Source organism: Sceloporus occidentalis, unplaced genomic scaffold (assembly GCF_023333645.1).
Source record: "Sceloporus occidentalis isolate IW3139 unplaced genomic scaffold, rSceOcc1.0.p SCAF_6, whole genome shotgun sequence".
NCBI classification, from domain to species: Eukaryota; Metazoa; Chordata; class Lepidosauria; order Squamata; family Phrynosomatidae; genus Sceloporus; species Sceloporus occidentalis.
The window spans coordinates 90,454,378-90,473,246 of record NW_028316986.1 but is presented as its reverse complement, the minus strand read 5'-3'; the positions used below and the strand labels follow the sequence as shown (position 1 = coordinate 90,473,246).

Here is an 18,869-nt window from a genome sequence, read left to right as displayed (position 1 = left end):
AGACATGGACTTGGCCAAAGTCTGAGCAACTACCAGTTAAGTGCTGCATATGATGAGGGATGTATTCAGTATGTACTTGCTAACAAGAGAGGATTGGGAGGACTCATTTGGTGCCCATGGCACACTCTTGATCCATTTGTTCTTCATTGTGTGTACTTTTCAAATGTCACTTTCTCATTATGTCATATTACCAAACTATAATGAGGATTAACCCCCTGTTTTCCTCCTCCCTCTTTTATAAGCCTATTAAAGGCTTATAGCATGTGGCTACAACTCAGCCATAGAAATCATTTTTAGAAGGCTGATGTCACCCACAATCATCACTGGCACAATTGTGTGGTGACAAGACAAGTTAGAGTAACTCATTACAAGCAGAGGAAGCCCTGAGACAAAACTAAACTCCTGTCTCTGTTGCTTAGGGACAAGTTATTATTAAAATTCTCTAGGTAGCATACAAAGTAGTTTGCATGAGCACTGTTGCTCTTCTGGTAATACAAATGTACAAAGATAAATATTATTGCCACTGTATTTACGGGGATCAAATGCAAACTGACATTATTATGAAGATAAATATTTAAACATAGATAATAAGTGTGCTTGTTACAGCATCTCTTTTTTTCTGCTATTGTACCCAAAGCCACTTCACTTGCTGAGATTCATTCTACCTCTGCAAATCTATTGCCAGAGAAAAAGGCTTAATAGTCTGGTTTGATACACTATGACACTGTTTACCTCAAGTTGCACCTTATACTGTTTTATTTGATAAAAATAAAAAACAAGTTTTAGAAAGCCAGAACAAATCATCTGGGCATTTACAACAATTCTGCCTTATTCCATCATGGCATCTAATTTTAGGAATATTTTACACTTCCCTTCTAAACATTTACAGCATGTGACAGGCTGTTAGAAATAGTATGATGTATATCTGTCACAGCAGAGGTGGAAACTTCTAGATTAGCTGTGACAATCTTCAGATGTATTTTTGCATTGTATGATCAATGGTTTATTAGGAACAGATATTTTAAAAAAATTGTATACAGTGGGAGATGTAACTACAATCCATCTTTCAAATGGACCCTCTAAAATCCACCTTAAAAACCAAGCAACCACATCAACTTGAGAGGATTTATGGCACAGGTGAACAGGGTGCTGTAAGATGACAAATCCAGCCACCTCCTGCCAGCAAGCTGTGATGCAACATACAGTTACAAGTGGACCCTCAGGGATCCCTGCTGCCCTTTGCTGGGGTGTCATCCTTAATATACTCTTACCAGCTCTGTCGACCTTCTTCAGGTGGGGCAGCTGACTGGCTTTTAAAGTGGGCTTTAGGGGACATTTATGATTATGGCAATATTGCCACAATCATACATGTGAATACCAAAATTTTTGAGGTGGTAAATGTATTTTATAGCATAATAAATACTAAACAGGATGCAGACTGATTTTTTTTAAAAAATGGAGTTACACAATAATGTTGTTTGCTTTCCATTGTTTCTTGTATTCTTTGTAATTTCATTGTGGAATGGAGCTGACCCTGGGCTCTCGAGGGCTATGCCAAATAAACACAAGTGCTGGCATGTTAACCTGGTAAAACCTAGGGTATAGCTTTGCACCTGGGAGCATTCTACCATCTAAGGATCAGTCTAGCTATTTTTTAAAAGATTCATCACTAGAAAGTTGGCCCCCAGATGATGCACTGGGCAAAGGAATTATGAACATTAACAGTGGTGTCATATAAAAAACACCACGTGCAAATTTTGCACAGAATAAGTCCTGAAGTGCAATTAGTGTTTGAAAACTGCCCAGTTTTCTAAAATTGCTAAAATTACTTGCTGTTTCCTTTGAGAATTAAATTACATCCCTTGGCTGTTATTATGCTATTATCATCATATGTGGTCCCTGAGTGGAAAAAGAGATCCACCATCGCAAACCCACTCTCCGCACAAACCTGCTCTCCGCTGTGGCAGGAAAGCCCAGGGCCATAGCCTCTTCACACTCAGAACTCCAGCAGTGGAAAAGGCATAACATAGTTGTTCTGAGGGAAAGTCATGGATAGATGAAGGAAAACTTTGATCTTCCAGGCTCCATGTTTTGTTTTGTTTTACATTAAAATAACTAAATAATGCTTTTTATAGAACACAATATTGTAAAATTGTATTTGCTTGGATTGCACAAGAGACTGTCTTCATGGCTTCTGCTAGGTTCACTAATTCCTTTCTAGTGAAGGCTAGGCTGGCCTCTCCTTATTTTTTTTCAACTAACAGGCAAAAACCATTTCTTTCCAGACAGCTTTCCACAACTAACTAGCTACTGAGGAAAGGGCTTTTCATGTTGATGCTGTGCATTTAAAAAGATGTTTTAAAATTGTTTTTGATCTAAAATTTAATATCTTCTTGTTGTAACATGACAAACTTTTGTACGCTTTTACATGCACGTGTATTGTTTTAATCTGTATCTTTTAAGATTTTGTTCTGAGAAGTCTTGCAGTGCAGTTTGGGGAGACAGGTGGGCTATAAACCTAAATGAGGATAACATTCATATGTGAAAACCTTAGGGAAACAGACCTGAGACAAGTTATGTAGTCTTCAACATATCTATTTTCTTTCTGTCAAAGTTTGGAAAAAAGGGTCACAATCTACTTCAGGCAACATCATAAGGAGAGATGGACATGGATCCATGTCTGAATGGGATAGCTAAATGTTAATTATTATTATTATTATTATTATTATTATTATTATTATTATTATTTGCCTCTAGCAGAAGGCAGGAACAAAAATACATTTGGACTACACTGATGAGGAAGGAACATTGACAAGATAGTTTTTACATTTGTGTTCTTGCATCTCTTAGCCGTATTTGGTCAGTGTTACCTGACTTTTATGTGACTACAGACTTTGAAACATCTATATTGTAGCAAGTCTGTCGCAAGTGAACTGGGTGTTTCAGTTTGCCAGACCTGTCATAATAAATTAATTACAGGATGTTGCAGAAATGGCTATGTTCCAGCAGCATCTTGCACAGTTTAATATAGCCCCATTTCCCCATTTCAATGTATTTGTGGTTAGATAAATCCTCAGAAAATTTACAGCTGCTGCTGCTTGCTTGCTATACTCCCAGGCTGCCTAACTATAGAAGTGTAACTAAAAACGGGGTTATTTTTCTGCATGCATTCATGTATGTCTACTGGTAAGAGGGATTGTTTCAGTAACACACAAATCAAGCTTTAAAAATTATTGAGTTTGATGCAAACAAAAGGGAGTTTGTCAACCACCTAGACAATTCTCTTTCAAATCATATCTAAGATGCCATTGTTATTTTAAATATACTTGTAGCTGAAGAGGGACCATAAGAATAGTACTCTCCCTTTATTACAGATCATAAAAAATATTCATGGGCTTTTGGACCAGAAGAATCTGTGTTTTCCAAGTATTATCCAGCTCTGTACTGGTGCCATAACAAAATGCAGTTCCCAAAATTCCATAGCATGGAGTTGTGGCAGTTAAAGCAGTGTGAAACCAGATTATTTCTGCTGTGAGGATACAGCCAAAACCCCAGTTTCTTACTACTATGCTTTTCTATAACTATCCTACAATACTATTCTCATACTTTGTCTACAGTTGCTATCGCCGCTCTGTATCTACACCCCAGTAACATACCAAATGTACTTTTTAGACCATAAAATATTCATTTAAAAATATTGATAGCAGCCATTCATTTTCATACAAAAAGAGATTTTTAAAAAATATTTTTTAATCCAGTTACTTAGAATTCAAGAAAAGAATTTTGTCTATGACTTAAAAAGAAATCAGATGCTTTCTAAAAGATTTGTCTGCTGAACAGCTTGTCTTCTACAACTCCTTCCCCCGTTATTTACTGATGACAAATATTTAATAAATGGCACCTGCTAACACAGGGTTGGTTACAGTAGTTCCATATGCACCAGAAAAGTTTTTTTTAAAGAATACTCTCCTATTTGTGTTTACAAAACAACTTTTTTTTTCTTTATCCTCTTCCCGCCTTAGATTAAGTATTTCCCATTCACCTTAGTAATTAGAGCAGAAGGATGTAGTGAATGCAGTGCCTCATTATCAAGTTTGTATCCCTGGTCTGTGCAGAATGGCTACCATGCCGGCTATTTTTCATAGCTGTCTGCTTTTGCTTGTATTGGACCATTGTTAACCCTAAATGATCCTGACATTCAATTCTTCTGCAGACAATTGGGTCCAGCCGGCGGACTTAGTTCGCTAGTCAACGGAGACTCTCAATTGTCATGTTCCTCTGTGTTCTCATTAGCCCTTGTTTGATTGTGATCCATCCCCTTTTGCCTTTTGAATTAAGTGATGCTACAAGTACCCTGCTTCTGATTTATGATGTCTTTTCCTTAAAAGACTTTTCAGGCAAAACCCAAATGCAGCATGATGGTTGTGGAAGATGGTAAGGACATATGTGTCATCTCCTCCTCTATATTGTAATCAATTGTAGAGTACACTGTTCTCTGTGTCTTTGTGAAAACATCCCTACGTTAGATGCAGCAGCTCTTCAAGGGGGAAAAAAAAATCCCAAACAGAAAGACTCTACAAGTTGCTTTGAGTTTTGTGTGTGTGTGTGTGTGTGTGTGTGTATAAACATTGCAAAAAAGAAAAAAACAAAGCTCTCACTAAAGAGATTGCGTCCAGCCAATAATCTATATAAGTGTACATAAAGCATAAATGTGACCACAACTTTCATATGTTTCGGTGGAATTCATTCTTTGCCACTGTGCCCATATAATTTAACTAGAGCTGGGAACTTACAAATTAACATAACCCCAACTAGTTACTTTTGCATGGCAATTAGAGTGTCACAAAGTAAGATTTTGAAAGCAATGTACAAAGTAAGAGCAAAGTTACTTTACTGCTGCAATAAGTAAGTTCCTAGTTAGTAATTAAAGTTATTTTAAAGGAGATTTTTCAAGTTTCATAACATTTTCTTATCAATTCTACATTTCTTTTCACTCAAAATGGAACAGGAAATAATGAAAAAACAATGAGCAGTGCGCCCAGTTAACCTTTCATTTTCAGCAAAATGAGTAGCAGCAATTGGTTACCTTTAAATGTAGTAATGAGTAATGGAACAAATTACTTTTAAAAAGTAATTTCACAGCCCTGAATTACATTAATTGGATTCTTATAATTAACATTAGTTAGAATATGAATTGTGAGAAACCTCCCCTGCTGAGTGTTTAGGAACCATTCATAGAGTTTTTTAAAGTAACTATTTGGTAGTCACTTTTAGTCACTACTATTAGTCACTATCTAGTCACAAGATCACTTTTCAAAGCCCTGGACTTTCATGCCAGAACAACAGTATATTCTTATGTACTGGACAACAACAGTACAGTAGCACAATCAAATGCATATTTGTTCACATGCAAACCTTGTTGTATTCCGTTACATTTATTTCCAGTTGAGTGTGCCCCTGGACTGCAGTCTAAACTGTGCTGACCTCTAGCATGGCTCTTATGTTCTTATGCAATGCTATGTTAAATTAATTTATGTTAATAACTTTTTGAAATACCAGTAAAAGGACATGTTTGATTTCCAATGTTAATAAAATTGTCACTGGCTTGAGCAAGTTTTAAATTTTATTTAAGTTACTGTAGAAAATGATTTTACTAGAATTTATATATGTTTCAGATGGAATATGTACTGGGGACTATGAACATACCTACCAGTGGAATAACATACACATGTGAGAGGGGTCATCATCTACACATCCTAAGAAGCCTCAGAGGAGGATTTTCTGCCCCAGCCATGAAATTATAATTGCAAAATACAAGCTTGATTGATAAAGTTGATAAAACACAAACGATCCAATCTTACAAATTAGAGATCCATGTCAAGACTATATGCAGACAACCATTTGTAATCCAGGCTTAAACTAGAAAGGAGGAAGGAGTTGTAACAAAGAAGGACTGTTAGAATTATTGTAAATATTAAACTACTTATCCCCTCCTCTCTCTTACATGCCAGACACATTTGAAGGACTAATCTTTTGAAAAATCTACCTTACTAGTGAAAAATAATTTACACAAGAAATATCTCTACCCTGAAACCACAACCATACATAGCTGTTTCTAAAAATGTTTTTTTTTTCTTAAAAGTTTTTTTTAGTTTGTTAGCTGAAAAGAACAGGGAAAATGTTAAGCTAGTTTTTTTGCTATATGCTAACATTTACTTGTTTTTAGAGAAAAGAGCCATATGAAGATGATATTAATGCCCACATTTGGCATTGAAAATTATTTACATGCTGTTTTGTTCAAAACATATCTGTGTACTTGATGTAACAAAGAAAGGCAGATAGCTATTAATTTTGCACCTAAAGAATGTAAAGCAGTAGAAAAGCCTAACAGCTATGACTTGGAAGGAAAGATGAATGCAAATAAAACCCACTTTTGTCATAACGACAATAGCAACAACACCATTTTGGAGAGTATGTTTTCAGCTTCATAAATCTTCACGTTGGTCTTTTATCTGATTTCTCCCCTTAATTGTTATTTGGAACAGTGCCTTAGAAGAGACTGCTGCTGCCTCTCCTCTCTCAATTTGGAAAGTGTGGCAAAGCAGCTCTATTCAGCTTCAGAGCAGTGAACATAATTGGAGCCCCAGTTTGCAAGCATAAAAGGAGGCGCTGTGCCTTTGATTACAGCTACCACATCTCTATGGTGTTTATGTGAAGTGTTATTTCTATCTTCCCTGTCCACAATGTCAAATTAATAGTTAACAATGCTTTCCAAACGAGCATCAAGACTTTGACTACTTCTCCACTCTCCTCGATACGTAGCATGATGTCATGCTTGACTCCTGACTTTCAAAACTAGAGATTTTGTTCAAAAAAGAAGGAAAAAAGAATACTGCAAATAGCAGCAGGAGAATACTGGAAGGCCAGTGGCCTGGAAAATTAAACAGAAGAGTTAGAAATGTTGTTTTCATACTGTATAGTGAGGGAATTTCAATCCCTTAAACTTTAAGTGAACAAATATTAATTCTCATGGTTTTACAATCAAGTGGTATTCTGAAGAATAAGTATCATATGCACGCACTGGTGTTTCATTAAATGAATACTCACATTTTATCAGACTTCAACTCCCAGAGGCTAATGGCCAAGAATCCCAGGAGTAGAGAATATAGGGGAATCCATGTCTGGGAACTGCTGATCTAGAGTTATTCCATTTTAACTTCCAGCTTTGGTCTTGGGGGTGAAACAGCCTTGGTTGGCTTACACTGCAAGATGGTCAAGGCAAGTGGGAACATATTGTTTGTTTTGGAACTCTGATCAGTTTTTGATAGCATCAAGGTTTGGACTGGAAGGCAATGCTTATTCTGCCTCTAGTCAAGCCCTTTGAAGATTATTCCAAAAGCTACAGCTTCCACCTGTGGCTTTTTTGGCTTACACTGTGGTGCAGTGTTCCGTATTGTTCCATACATTCTTCACCAGATGCATGACACAGCTAGGAGAAGTTTTCATTTAAGTGTCTCTGTGGATTCACGCCCAGTTTTACCTTTGATTGTTATGTTCCATTCCCAGAAAGGTTGTGGAAGGGAGACTCTTATGGCTCAGATGAGGGCAAATAAATTGACAAGATAGAGGTTCTGGTGGCTGGGCATTCTACATTTGGACAGAGGTGTTTTAGCCAGTTTGCCAGTTTTGACTTGTTTGCCAATTACACCCTAGTTTAAAGAAGCAAGTTTGATTTCTATTAGTCATGTCCAAGTTATATCCAGAGAGGACTACTACAGTGCTTTTTCATTTAAGCTTAATCTATACAAGATTTAAAAAGGAAAAAACCTGAATTTTATGTAGAAAGAAATGTTTATGTATTTCTGTATCTAGTGAAAATGTGTGAGGAAGATGCTATAGTATTTGAAACTTAATCCTTTTGCATCTGGATGTTATTTTGCACATTAGTGGTTGACGTAGTTAGTCTCACTTCTTTTTTTTTCAATGGAATCAAATGCCATGACTACTAAAAAAAGGGGTTTTCTAATTTTATGTTATTTATTGCTTTAGAAAGGAAGGGGGCAGAATTTCCTAACATGGCATAAATAACTTGGACACCCACAGTCAACATATGTAAACAAGGGGAATCTTAAATAAAACTACCGGAAATCAACATTAATAAATCATTCACAACTGAATGCTTTATAGTTTAAAAACAGTTACACCTGAGCATAAACATATATTACACAAAAATATACCCCACCCACATACCAAGGTCAAACAGTTCCACAAAATAAAGGAAAAGAAATTTGTCAAAACTGCTTTGATTGCAACAAAAATAGATCTTTGTAAAACCTTTTGTATCACAAAAGGAATGTTCCAAAAACATTAGTATCAATAAGATATATGAGCACAAAAAATATTCCTTTATAAAATAAGTACAAAAATAAGTTGCTTGCTTCCTTTAGTTGCTATGGCTGGAATTTATTCATATAGGCCCTCTTCAGACAGGCCTTTGTGGTGCCCCCGTCACGTGCTAGGGGTTGGCTGAGGGCGCACTGCCCATACTGGCCTCACCCCTAGCACATGATGGGGGTGTCAAAATGGCGGCGCCCTGTACACATGGGTGCCGCCATTTTGACATGATGGATGCTTAGCGTCCGCATGTCCTGGCGTCATTGTGACACCGCAGGTGCGCCATTGGTGCACTGCAGCACCACAAATGCGCCACAAGAAGAACCTGCTTTTTGCGGGTTCTTTTTGCTGCACAAGGGAGCCGCACAGTTTGTCCGTTGCGGCTCCCTTGTGCAGCAAAACAAGGCGCGGATAGACCACCCTTTTTGGGCAGTCTGTATCCCGCCATAGAGATTCAGTTGTATTACAGTTGTTTCTCATTTGTAATTTTCAAATGACATGAGACTGATATCCTAAGTATGTGTGCAGCAGGAAGATGAAAAGAGTCTATCTTGGGCTTCTTTTGTATAACACTCAAACTCCTTCATAGTTTTTAAACACTAAATACAAAATGCTGCACTTAGAACACAGTTTTCTCAGTTAAATTGCTTTTCTTTAATTTCAAGACAACTTTAATCAAGAGACGCCCAGTTGCACTGCTTGTCTCCATAATGGTACTTCAGCTTTAATTATTCTATTCTTAGACCACTTCATTTCATTGGCTTGAACAGGTGCAGCAAAAATATGGACATTTCACTTGTTAGATATCAAGCTATTTCTAAGTGCTTTATCTTTGACGGGGGGTGGTGGTGGTGGTGGTGAATTCCATAGGTAGCAAGATATTTCCAGGTGTTTTATCCTGGGTGGCAGGCAGGGGGGGGGATGCCAAAGTCATTGCTAATGCTCTAATGTGTCTTGAATTTCAGTGGAACATTTAGTCCACATTCTTTTTAGCTCCATGGCCTCCCAACACCAAGATATATTTCTAGTAGTTGCAAGTAAATGTATGTATATAACAATACTTCATGTCATCAACCATGTCATACAATCATTTCACAACAAACAGTAACGCCATATTTTTCCACACTGATTTTATCTATGAAAACTGCATCCAAGAACCAAATGAATACTACGTGTTGGAAGAATCCAGCTGGAAGGCTTCATTTGATGTTCCACTTCCATCTGTGGTTTTTGCCGACCTTTTCTTTTTCTTCACCATCATATTTTTCTTATTTCCAACAGCATTAGATGGGAAGTTGTCACAAGCCTTATATTCTTTTTCCTCCATTTGTATAGCTTTCTTCTTTGTTTTCCTTTTTGCACCTCTATGGCAGAAGTAGGATTAAAATTATTATTTCTCAGCCCACAGTTGTATGAATTGGGATTCTTTCTTAAGAAGTTGGCTTTTACAGTCAATTTCTATAGGTTACTAAGGGTTGTTCTCATTTTTCTGGGGCATGCTAACAATACAAGAGCACAAAAACTGTGTCTGAAGGAAACATGATTCTTAGAAAGAATATTTTGAAGCAAATACATACTGTAAACTAGGATCTTTTAAAATGTGATGATTGCTCTTCTCAGAGGAAATCCAGGTAAGACAAAAATTTCCAGATTTTCAATGGAAGATATAAAGATTCCACAGATGCAATTCTGTCTGGCTGCCAAAACTCCTATACCAGACTAGCCAGTTATAGGTAGTGCAACATAGGGTGCATCTACACTGTACAAATAATGAAGTCCAACCCCACTTTAACTGCCATGGCTCCGTTCTACAGAATCTTGGGATTTGTAGATTTGTTAGGCCCCAGCACCTTATGGCTGAGAAGGCGAAAACCTTTTAAAACTACAAATCCCAGGATTACATAGTATGGAGCTATAGCACTTATAGTAGTGTCAAACTGCATTACTGCTACACTGTAGTTACAACCTTAGAACATATCTACACTGCATATGTAGTTATAGCAGTTTGATACCACTTTAACTGTCCTGTCTCCATCCTTTGGAATACTTAGATTTATAGTTTAATGAAGAGGTACTCAGAACTGCCTGCCAGGTCAGAAGAGGGTACTGGAGCTTTCTGATAGATAAGTAATTCTAAGACTACAAATCCCAGGATTCCATAAAGAAACCATAAAGTAGTTTCAAAATGTTACAGCTGTTCAATGTATTCAATCTTGCTTGTCCAGCCATTAAGAATTGTAGCTCTTTTGCATTTTCTCAGGAAGTGGAAGAAACATACCTAAGAGACAAACATCTTAGTTGGCATGGGGTCACTGATCACTTCAGGAAATAAAAACTTTAATTGATTGTGATGCTGAAATATAAGTGCTCATTGTTTATCAGGCCCTAGGTTTCTACCCCTCATCTCACTTTAGAATTTTTTTAAAAAACCAAGGTTTGACGGTTGATTTCACTATATTCTTCCACCATGGATTCTGATTTTGTTTGGCCTAAACTCATGACCTGGATATTTTGTTGTAAGAAATATTGTTCTGATCATACAACTGTATCTCACATACTAGTTTCTGTAAAAGGTATCTGCAGAGCATATGACCCACAATTCTTCAAATGTTCAGAAATGAAGAAGGAAAAAAAACAACACCAGGGTTCTCTAGAACCTATAAAATGTCATAACACAATGTACCCCATGAAATAAACTATTTATTGTGCACAGTAGAAGAACTTCATTTTAATTTTCTTCTAAATCTTCTATTTATTTATTGAATCCTCTGAACCATTCTAGTTTTTAGTGAAGGTAATTCTACAATCCTTTTCTGAAACCCACTGAGGCAGGGCAGACCTTTTTTTTTTAATTACCATGTAAAACATAAAAAACAGAAAGACTTTAGAAATCACAGAAACAATTTAAATAAAATAAAATTTAAAAGCCAGAAGATGTGAACTGACTCTCTTCCTAAATGCAGTGATTTTCTGAAGCAACTCTAGAAGGAGCATGTTCCAGGACTGGGGCATAGCACAGGAAAGAACCCCTTTGCCTGAGTCCAACAAGCAGAGTTCTGCAAATCAGGATGTCATTGAAAGGATTTCTCCTGCTCATTTTATTAACTGAGCAAGTGCAAATCCTTAGACAGTGGTCAGATAGTTGGGCTATTGGCCATTTCAAGCTTTTAAGGTTAGAAATAACATCTGGAACAGAACCCTAAAAACAAGTAGCATCTAATGCAGATTCTTCAGTACTGGACTCATGAGTAATTTAACATCTCTTTTTGTGGTGGTTCCAAATTCAGCTTGAAAAAGCTGGAGGAAGTGTGGTAGAAAAATCAAGGGTGGATTTGCCCTCTCCCCAGCAGTGGCAGATCCTCTGGTCAATTCATCAAATGCAGGAAGGGTGGTGCTAAAATCAAAGGTGGACCTGCCTCCTTAATGGTGGTGGATTTGCTGGTCACCACTGGCTAGGATGATTTGATCACAGTACCAAACACTCCATTAACAACTTAGCTTTTGCAGTTTGCACCAATGTACGTTTCTAGACTCCTTTCAAGGGCAGTTCCATGTAGAGCACACTGGAACAGTTTGAAGACAGTGTATGAAAGCTAAGCAGGGTCAGCCCTCGTTAATACTCAGATGGGAAGCCACCAGCAAATACCAAGTGCTGTAGGCTATATTTCAGAGGAAGAAACTGGCAAAACCACCTGTGAGTACCCTTGCCTAAGAAACCCCTGTGAAAGTCATGGGGTTGTCATAAGTAGACAGGTGACTTGAAGGCACGTGCACAGACATGTTAAGAGAACCAATACTGTCATCTCCATGCAAGCAATGGAATAAAGCAGGACTACTTAAGGGAACTGGATGCTTACTGTGTGGCCAGGTAGTCTGTGTCATTCTCTGAAATAAATCTTTGGTCTCCTGACTTGTTGATGACTGCTGATATCTGCAAAAAAGGAAAACTTTAATCAATATAGTAGTAAGTGGGGGAAAGCAAAATAAAATGGGGTCAACACGTGTATAATGCAAAACCCACGGGCTTCCTGAATGAGGACAGAATATACCTCACTTCATACAGAAGATTTGTCACCCATGAAATTCTCACCGTATGCGGTTAAAAAGGAGGAAACAGTTTTATAGCTTTAAAAAACACTTGAAGTGTTCAGGTGTGTTTAAAACACATATACACAGAGAACTATGCATCTATGCTTTAGTGAGTTTTAAACAAGGATCACATTATCTGTATTTGTTTTCATGTATTTTGAGCAATGAAATAATGACCAACAGCAATTTTTTGAGAGATTTACAAGCATTTTATATTAAAAAATATTCATTATATGCAGTGCCAAAATTTATTTTTGGTAAGTAAATCTATTTTCAAAAATTATAGAACATAAAATTATTATACATCCCTCAGGAAATGATCAAAGTAATTCAGCACTTTGTGGACTCCCTCAATAATTCCATTTAAATCTATACAAATCGTGCAAAGCTCTCATTTGGGTCCCATTGCTGCAGGAAATAGGGGTGGATGGATTACCAAGACATCTCAGATGTACCAGATCTCAGAATCGCATGGTTTTACATAGGTATCCAAAACACCTTTATTTCAGCTTCTGCATAAGATCATCTTTAACTGAGTGATCCCACAATAGTAGAATTGGAAGATATAACAGTGTTAGTCTGTAGAATCAATATGTAGAGAGATCTTGTAGCACCCTTGAGACTAACTGAAAGAAATTGGCAGCATGAGCTTCCGTAGACTTCAGTCTATTTCCTCAGATGCATTTGGTGGAGTGGAAGCCAGGCACAGATACATATATGGCACTGGTATGTAAGGATGTCAATTCAAATTACAAATCTTTTGTGTATGAAAATGAAGTTGGCAGGTCCAGTTTTAACTATGGTTGTTAGAGCACAAAGACATAGGAAACTGGTCTTTGTGCATGGAGCCCACATACTTGGCATGGGATTAGAGTAATCTGCAAGAGACCCCCTGCTGAGTGTGTCCAGGTCAGGAAATACCGTATGTACTTGACTATAAGTCGACCTCAGGTATAAGTCGAGGGCAGGTTCGGGGGGCAAAATTATGGATTTTGATATGACCCTTGGATAAGTCAAGGGTGAAACTTGAGCACATGCAACAATGGATCTAATTCTGAAGCAAAGGAAAACAATGCCAAAGAACCTACAAAATTATGGCAAGCATAACTGTTTTGGCTCACACTAAAGGCTGGATGGAATAGAGAATAGAGAGAGGTCAATGCTCCCAGGGCAAATTGCTCTCTTGCCTTTCACCAGGAAATGGTTCCCTTTTTAATAATAGCTAAAATATTGAATTTTCATTCACCTGTGGATAAGTCGAACTAGGTTTTTGGGATCAATTTTTTGACTAAAATTTCTAGACTTATACATGAGTATATACAGTAGACTTTTCTTCTCATGTTGCTTTGCTATTCTCACAGGGGGAGAGAAATTCGAAGTACTGGACTGGAGTAGTTTTAGCCTTCTGTGGATGTAAAGAAATGAAGAAGATTCGGATCCTGTGGACCCATGACTTTCCCCAACATGCCCACGGAATGCCCCATTTTGTGCCCTAGCACTGTCTGGAGTACTACTTGCAGTATATTTATGCTTGCAGAACTTTGTGTAGCATAGGTCCTTCTGGGCAGACTTCCTTCTCTGCTGGCAGAAGAGCATTTATACTATATCCTAGGGTATGTCAGTTTGCTTAAGGGCAAGTTTATGATTGTTCTCTGATCTATTTTCCTCTTCTCTTCCTGCTTTTTAAAAGTCCCTGGTGGCACAGTGGTTAAATGCCTGTACTGCAGCCATTCACTCAAAACCACAAGGTTGCGAGTTCAAGAACAGTAAAAGGGCCCAAGCTCGACTCAGGCTTGCATCCTTCCGAGGTCGCTAAAATGAGTACCCAGACTGTTGGGGGCAAATTAGCTTACTTGCAAATTAGCTTACTTGCTGTTCACCGCTATGATCTTTGGAATAGCGGTATATAAATAAATCAAATTATTATTATTATTATTATTATGGTTTTACTGACACTTCTTTAAAAATATTGTTATTATAAGCAGTCACCAGAGAATAAATACTGGAAAAACTATTCTTTTTGACACCAAAGGAAAGCAACTTGTTGAATTTAAATGATGCCAACCTATTACTAGAAGATAGAAGGGTTAGGTGAATATAGTGTTGGACTCAAGAGATCTGGTTTCAAGCTTTCAAGGTAGGAGATGTATACAATGAACACTTTTCATGTTTACTTTGTATTTTCTGAAATGGGATAGTATAGATCTTCTAGAAAGTTGAAATTGTAAAACAGCCCCCACATGTTTGTAATAACAGGTTTTTTTGTCATGCATAATATTCAGAAAGTAAAGGCACAGCATATTTCAAATCTGCCATTATTTTCTAATGTTCTTAGAGTACACATAACAATTCAGAGTGCGCTCCTTCAGGAATACTCAAGGATCTCCTGAATTTGTGTGTCATTGTCAAATAGCAGCTTCTCATGTGATGTCACAACTGCTTCATAAACTCCTCCAGGTTTCAAAAACTCCCCCAGCTTTCAGACTGCTTCTAGACTATCATGTGATGTGGAGGTGGGACAGCTGTCACAAGTCCTAAACTCCTTCAGGGCATGTGACATTCCTTGTGAATTTCTTTACAATATGGCCAGAATGCTGCACTTCTATCCTGATGTTCAGACAAATGATTACTCCTGCATGTTCATGAGAAAATAAAATGCTATCTACTTGATTCTGAATTTCACTGACAATTCAGGCAGGATCTGATATTTCCTGCTATCTAGGGTACTTTTCTTTAATTGATATATAAAGCCAGTTAATTTTTCAATCCAACTGCACACAGGGAGAAATTGCTCTTTTTAAAAATTCAGTTATTTCAGCTCTGTTCACTCAAATAAAATAAATGAACAAGGAAATGGTAGGCACAATTATCATTTTTCCATCCAGTTTGGCTGATGTTTACTGCAATTGCTTCAGTTAAATCTAATCCAGTATAATATTCCTTTTCAATAACAGTTGATTGTAGGTAAGGTGGGTATACAGTCACTCAGTATATTACTATGTAGTTGTGATTATAATTTTAGATACTGTAAGATGCCTTGAGTGAAGCATGGATGTGTCCTTTTTCCAGTGAGTTAATGAATGAATGTGCACTGCTCCAACCCAGAGATTCAATGTTTTCTGTTCTTAAAATGGAGAATAAAGAGCACAAGTGAATCATTGGGCTAGAATGTAAGCAAACTGCATTTTAGTTCAACAGATTTGTCAATTGCTAGTGTCCACTTGTTGCCTGCAGGTCAAAAATTGCCTCTTCCCTTTTTTAACTGCTAGACTGGTTCAGATGCATTTCAGATGCTTTCAGCCCTTCAAAGTCTTTTCAAGGTGACTCTTTACTTTACATGCCCACAAAGTGGACCTAAATGATTAACTCTTTCCTCTCTGATGGGTTTTGTGGTATCCCATTTTCCACGCTGACCCCATGGGATTATGCTGCCAGAGGGAGATGGGGTAAAACCAATTTCCCTTACTACATGGGAGCCCACTACTTGATAGATGCTCCAGATATACCAGTTATCCAGCTGTAGCTTTATCCTGTCTCACCTAAAAAGCACCCAGCACCCCCTTTAATAAATAAAATAAATAAAACTTTTATTTATATCCCACTTTTCTGTTACAAGACAATCAAAGCGGCTCACAACATATTAAAATCCACATTTACAAAATTATGTCCCAAATTCCCCCCCTTAAAACAGGATTAAACATGTACAATTAAAATATCTATTAAAAACACAATTAAAAAACACAATAAAAATATAACAAGGACAGAGCGGTGGGCTAATACATGATGTGGGGGGCAGTCATTCTGTGGCCGGGCACTTTATTCAGGAAAGGCCTGCCGGAAGAGATCCGTCTGACGGATCTCGTCTGGCAGACCGTTTCATAGTTTAGGAGCAATTGCAGAGAAGGCCCTCTGGGAGGTAGCAGTTAGTCTGGTTTTTAAAGGCTGCAATAGATTCCTCCCAGAGGACCAGGGAGGGTGTAGGGCGGATTATATGGAAGCAGGCGATCCCTCAAATAGGTTGGACCCAAGCCATGTAGGGCTTTAAAGGTTATAACCAACACCTTATACTGTGCCCGGAAACTAATAGGCAGCCAGTGAAGAGATTTTAAGATGGGTGTAATTCGGTCACTCCTAGTTTTTCCGGCGACCAGCCTGGCTGCCATATTTTGCACTAGTTGAAGTTTCTGGACTAGGCACAAGGGAAGCCCCATGTAGAGCGCATTACAGAAATCAAGTCGTGAGGTTACCAGTGAATGTACAACAGTTTCTAGGTCCTTTACTTCCAGGAAAGGGCGCAGCTGGTGTATCAGCCGAAGCTGATAGCAGGCACTCCTGATTGTCACATTCACTTGGTTCGTCATGTGACGTGACGGATCTAGGAGCACCCCCAGACTGTGAACACAGTCCTTTGTGGAGAGCATGACCCCATCTAGGACTGGAGGTTGCAACCCTATACCTGGTTTGGGGGCCCCTACTGTAAGTACCTTCGTTTTGTCTGGATTCAGCTTGAGTTTGTTTTTCCTCATCCAGCCCATTACCGCTTCAAGACACTGATTGAGGGGAGAAATGCCATCTGTTGTCATAGCTGCTGATTGGGACATGGAGAAATATATTTGGGTGTCATCAGCGTACTGATAACACCCTGCCCCATGTCTGAGAATGATTTCTCCCAGCGGCTTCATATAAATGTTAAATAGCATCGGGGACAGTATGGCACCTTGAGGGACGCCACATTTAAGCTCCGTTTTTGAGGAGCAACTCTCTCCGAGCATCACCCTCTGGAATCTACCTGAGAGGAAGGACCGGAACCACTGGAGTGCAGTGCCACCGATTCCTAACTCTCCCAGGTGTTCCAAGAGGATGTCATGATCTATTGTGTCGAAGGCCGCTGAGAGGTCTAGAAGCACCAACAGGGTCACACTTCCTCTGCCAATGCCTAGATGAAGATCGTCAGCCAGAGCAACCATGGCAGTCTCCACCTCATATCCCGTCCTGAAGCCAGTTTGAAATGGGTCTAGATAATTGGTTTCATCCAAGATGACTTGGAGTTGAAGGGAGACAGCCCTCTCAATCACCTTGCTCAAAAATGGCAGATGGGATACAGGCCTGTAGTTCTTCATATCCAGGGGGTCCAGGGAAGGTTTTTTCAGGAGCGGTCTAACAACCGTCTCCTTTAGGCAAGTTGGAACACAACCTTCCCTAAGGGATGCATTGATGACATCTCTAAGAAATGCCCTCAAGGCATCACTCCCCTGGATGGCCAGCCATGATGGGCAGGGATAGAGGGGACGTGTCGTCTTCTTCACATTTCCAAGGATCTTGTCCACATCATCGGTACTCACGAACTCAAACCAATCCAGTTTAACCTCAACAACGGGTTCACTGGACACCTCATCAGTCGATTCTGCTACAATCCCGGCATCCAGGTTGGGTCTTATCTGAGAGATTTTATCTGCGAAATAGTTATTAAAAGCATCACAGCAGGCTGTTGTCGGATTAAGCAAAGGGTTCTGCACAGGTGGAACCTGTGTCAGTTCCCTTACCACCCTAAACAGCTCTGCTGGACGGGACTCCGCAGACGCGATACGTGCAGAGGAGAAAGATCTCTGCGCTGCCTGTATCGCCTCTCTATAGGAACGAAGAAATTTCCTATGATGAGTTCTGTCAGATAAGAGTCGAGTGTCATGACAGTCGCGCTCTAGTCATTGTCCAACCTGCTTCATTTTACTCAGATCTTCCGTATACCATGATATGGGATCATTCACACTATCACACATTTTGTAGCCTTTTGCACATCTTTTCACTGCAAGAACAAATCTGTGGATTCAAATGAATGCACACAAAGGATTAAACTATACATGACATTAATTGCCTGAATGCAATAATATACTGTATATACTTGACTATAAGTCGACTTCATGTATAAGCCGAGGGCAAGTTTTGGAGGCAAAATTATGGATTTTGGATAGGTTGAGGGTAAAACTTAGGGACATGCAGCAAAGGATCTAAATGATGAAGCAAAGGAAAACAATGCCAAAGAACCTACAAAATTCTGGCAGGTATAATGGTTTTGGCTCACACTGAATGGATGGAAGAGAAAGCAGAGGTCAGTGCTTCCAGGACAGATTGCACTCTTGCTTTTCACCAGGGATGGTTCGCTTTTTAATAACAGTTAAAGTATAGTATTTACATTGACTCGTGGATAAGCCGACCTAGGTTTTTGAGGTCAATTTTTGACTAAAATTTCTACACTTATACATGAGTATATACAGTACATGTTTTTGTTATGTAGAGAGAAGCTGAAAGAAGTCTGAACTGTCTCAGGACCATGAGCGGATTGGGGTGGAGTGTTTGAGGCTTCCCTTGAAATGCACACAATACCTAAG

The 18,869-nt window shown here is 38.6% G+C and overlaps 1 protein-coding gene across 6 annotated transcripts in view; it reads right to left on the bottom strand.

Annotated features, from left to right (window-relative positions):
• Nucleotides 1–8,153: 8,153 nt before the first annotated feature.
• Nucleotides 8,154–18,869, bottom strand: part of AHI1 (Abelson helper integration site 1) — a 131,256-nt gene continuing 120,540 nt past the window's right edge. For all 6 annotated transcript variants that reach the window (XM_089530324.1, XM_089530320.1, XM_089530325.1 and 3 more), the window contains exons 24-25: nt 12,252–12,325; nt 8,154–9,758 (exon numbers count right to left, since the gene is read on the bottom strand). In XM_089530324.1, the coding sequence (XP_089386450.1) occupies nt 9,563–9,758; nt 12,252–12,325 (270 nt within the window). In that variant the 3' untranslated portion in view covers nt 8,154–9,562. The remainder of the gene's footprint in view (nt 9,759–12,251; nt 12,326–18,869) is intronic.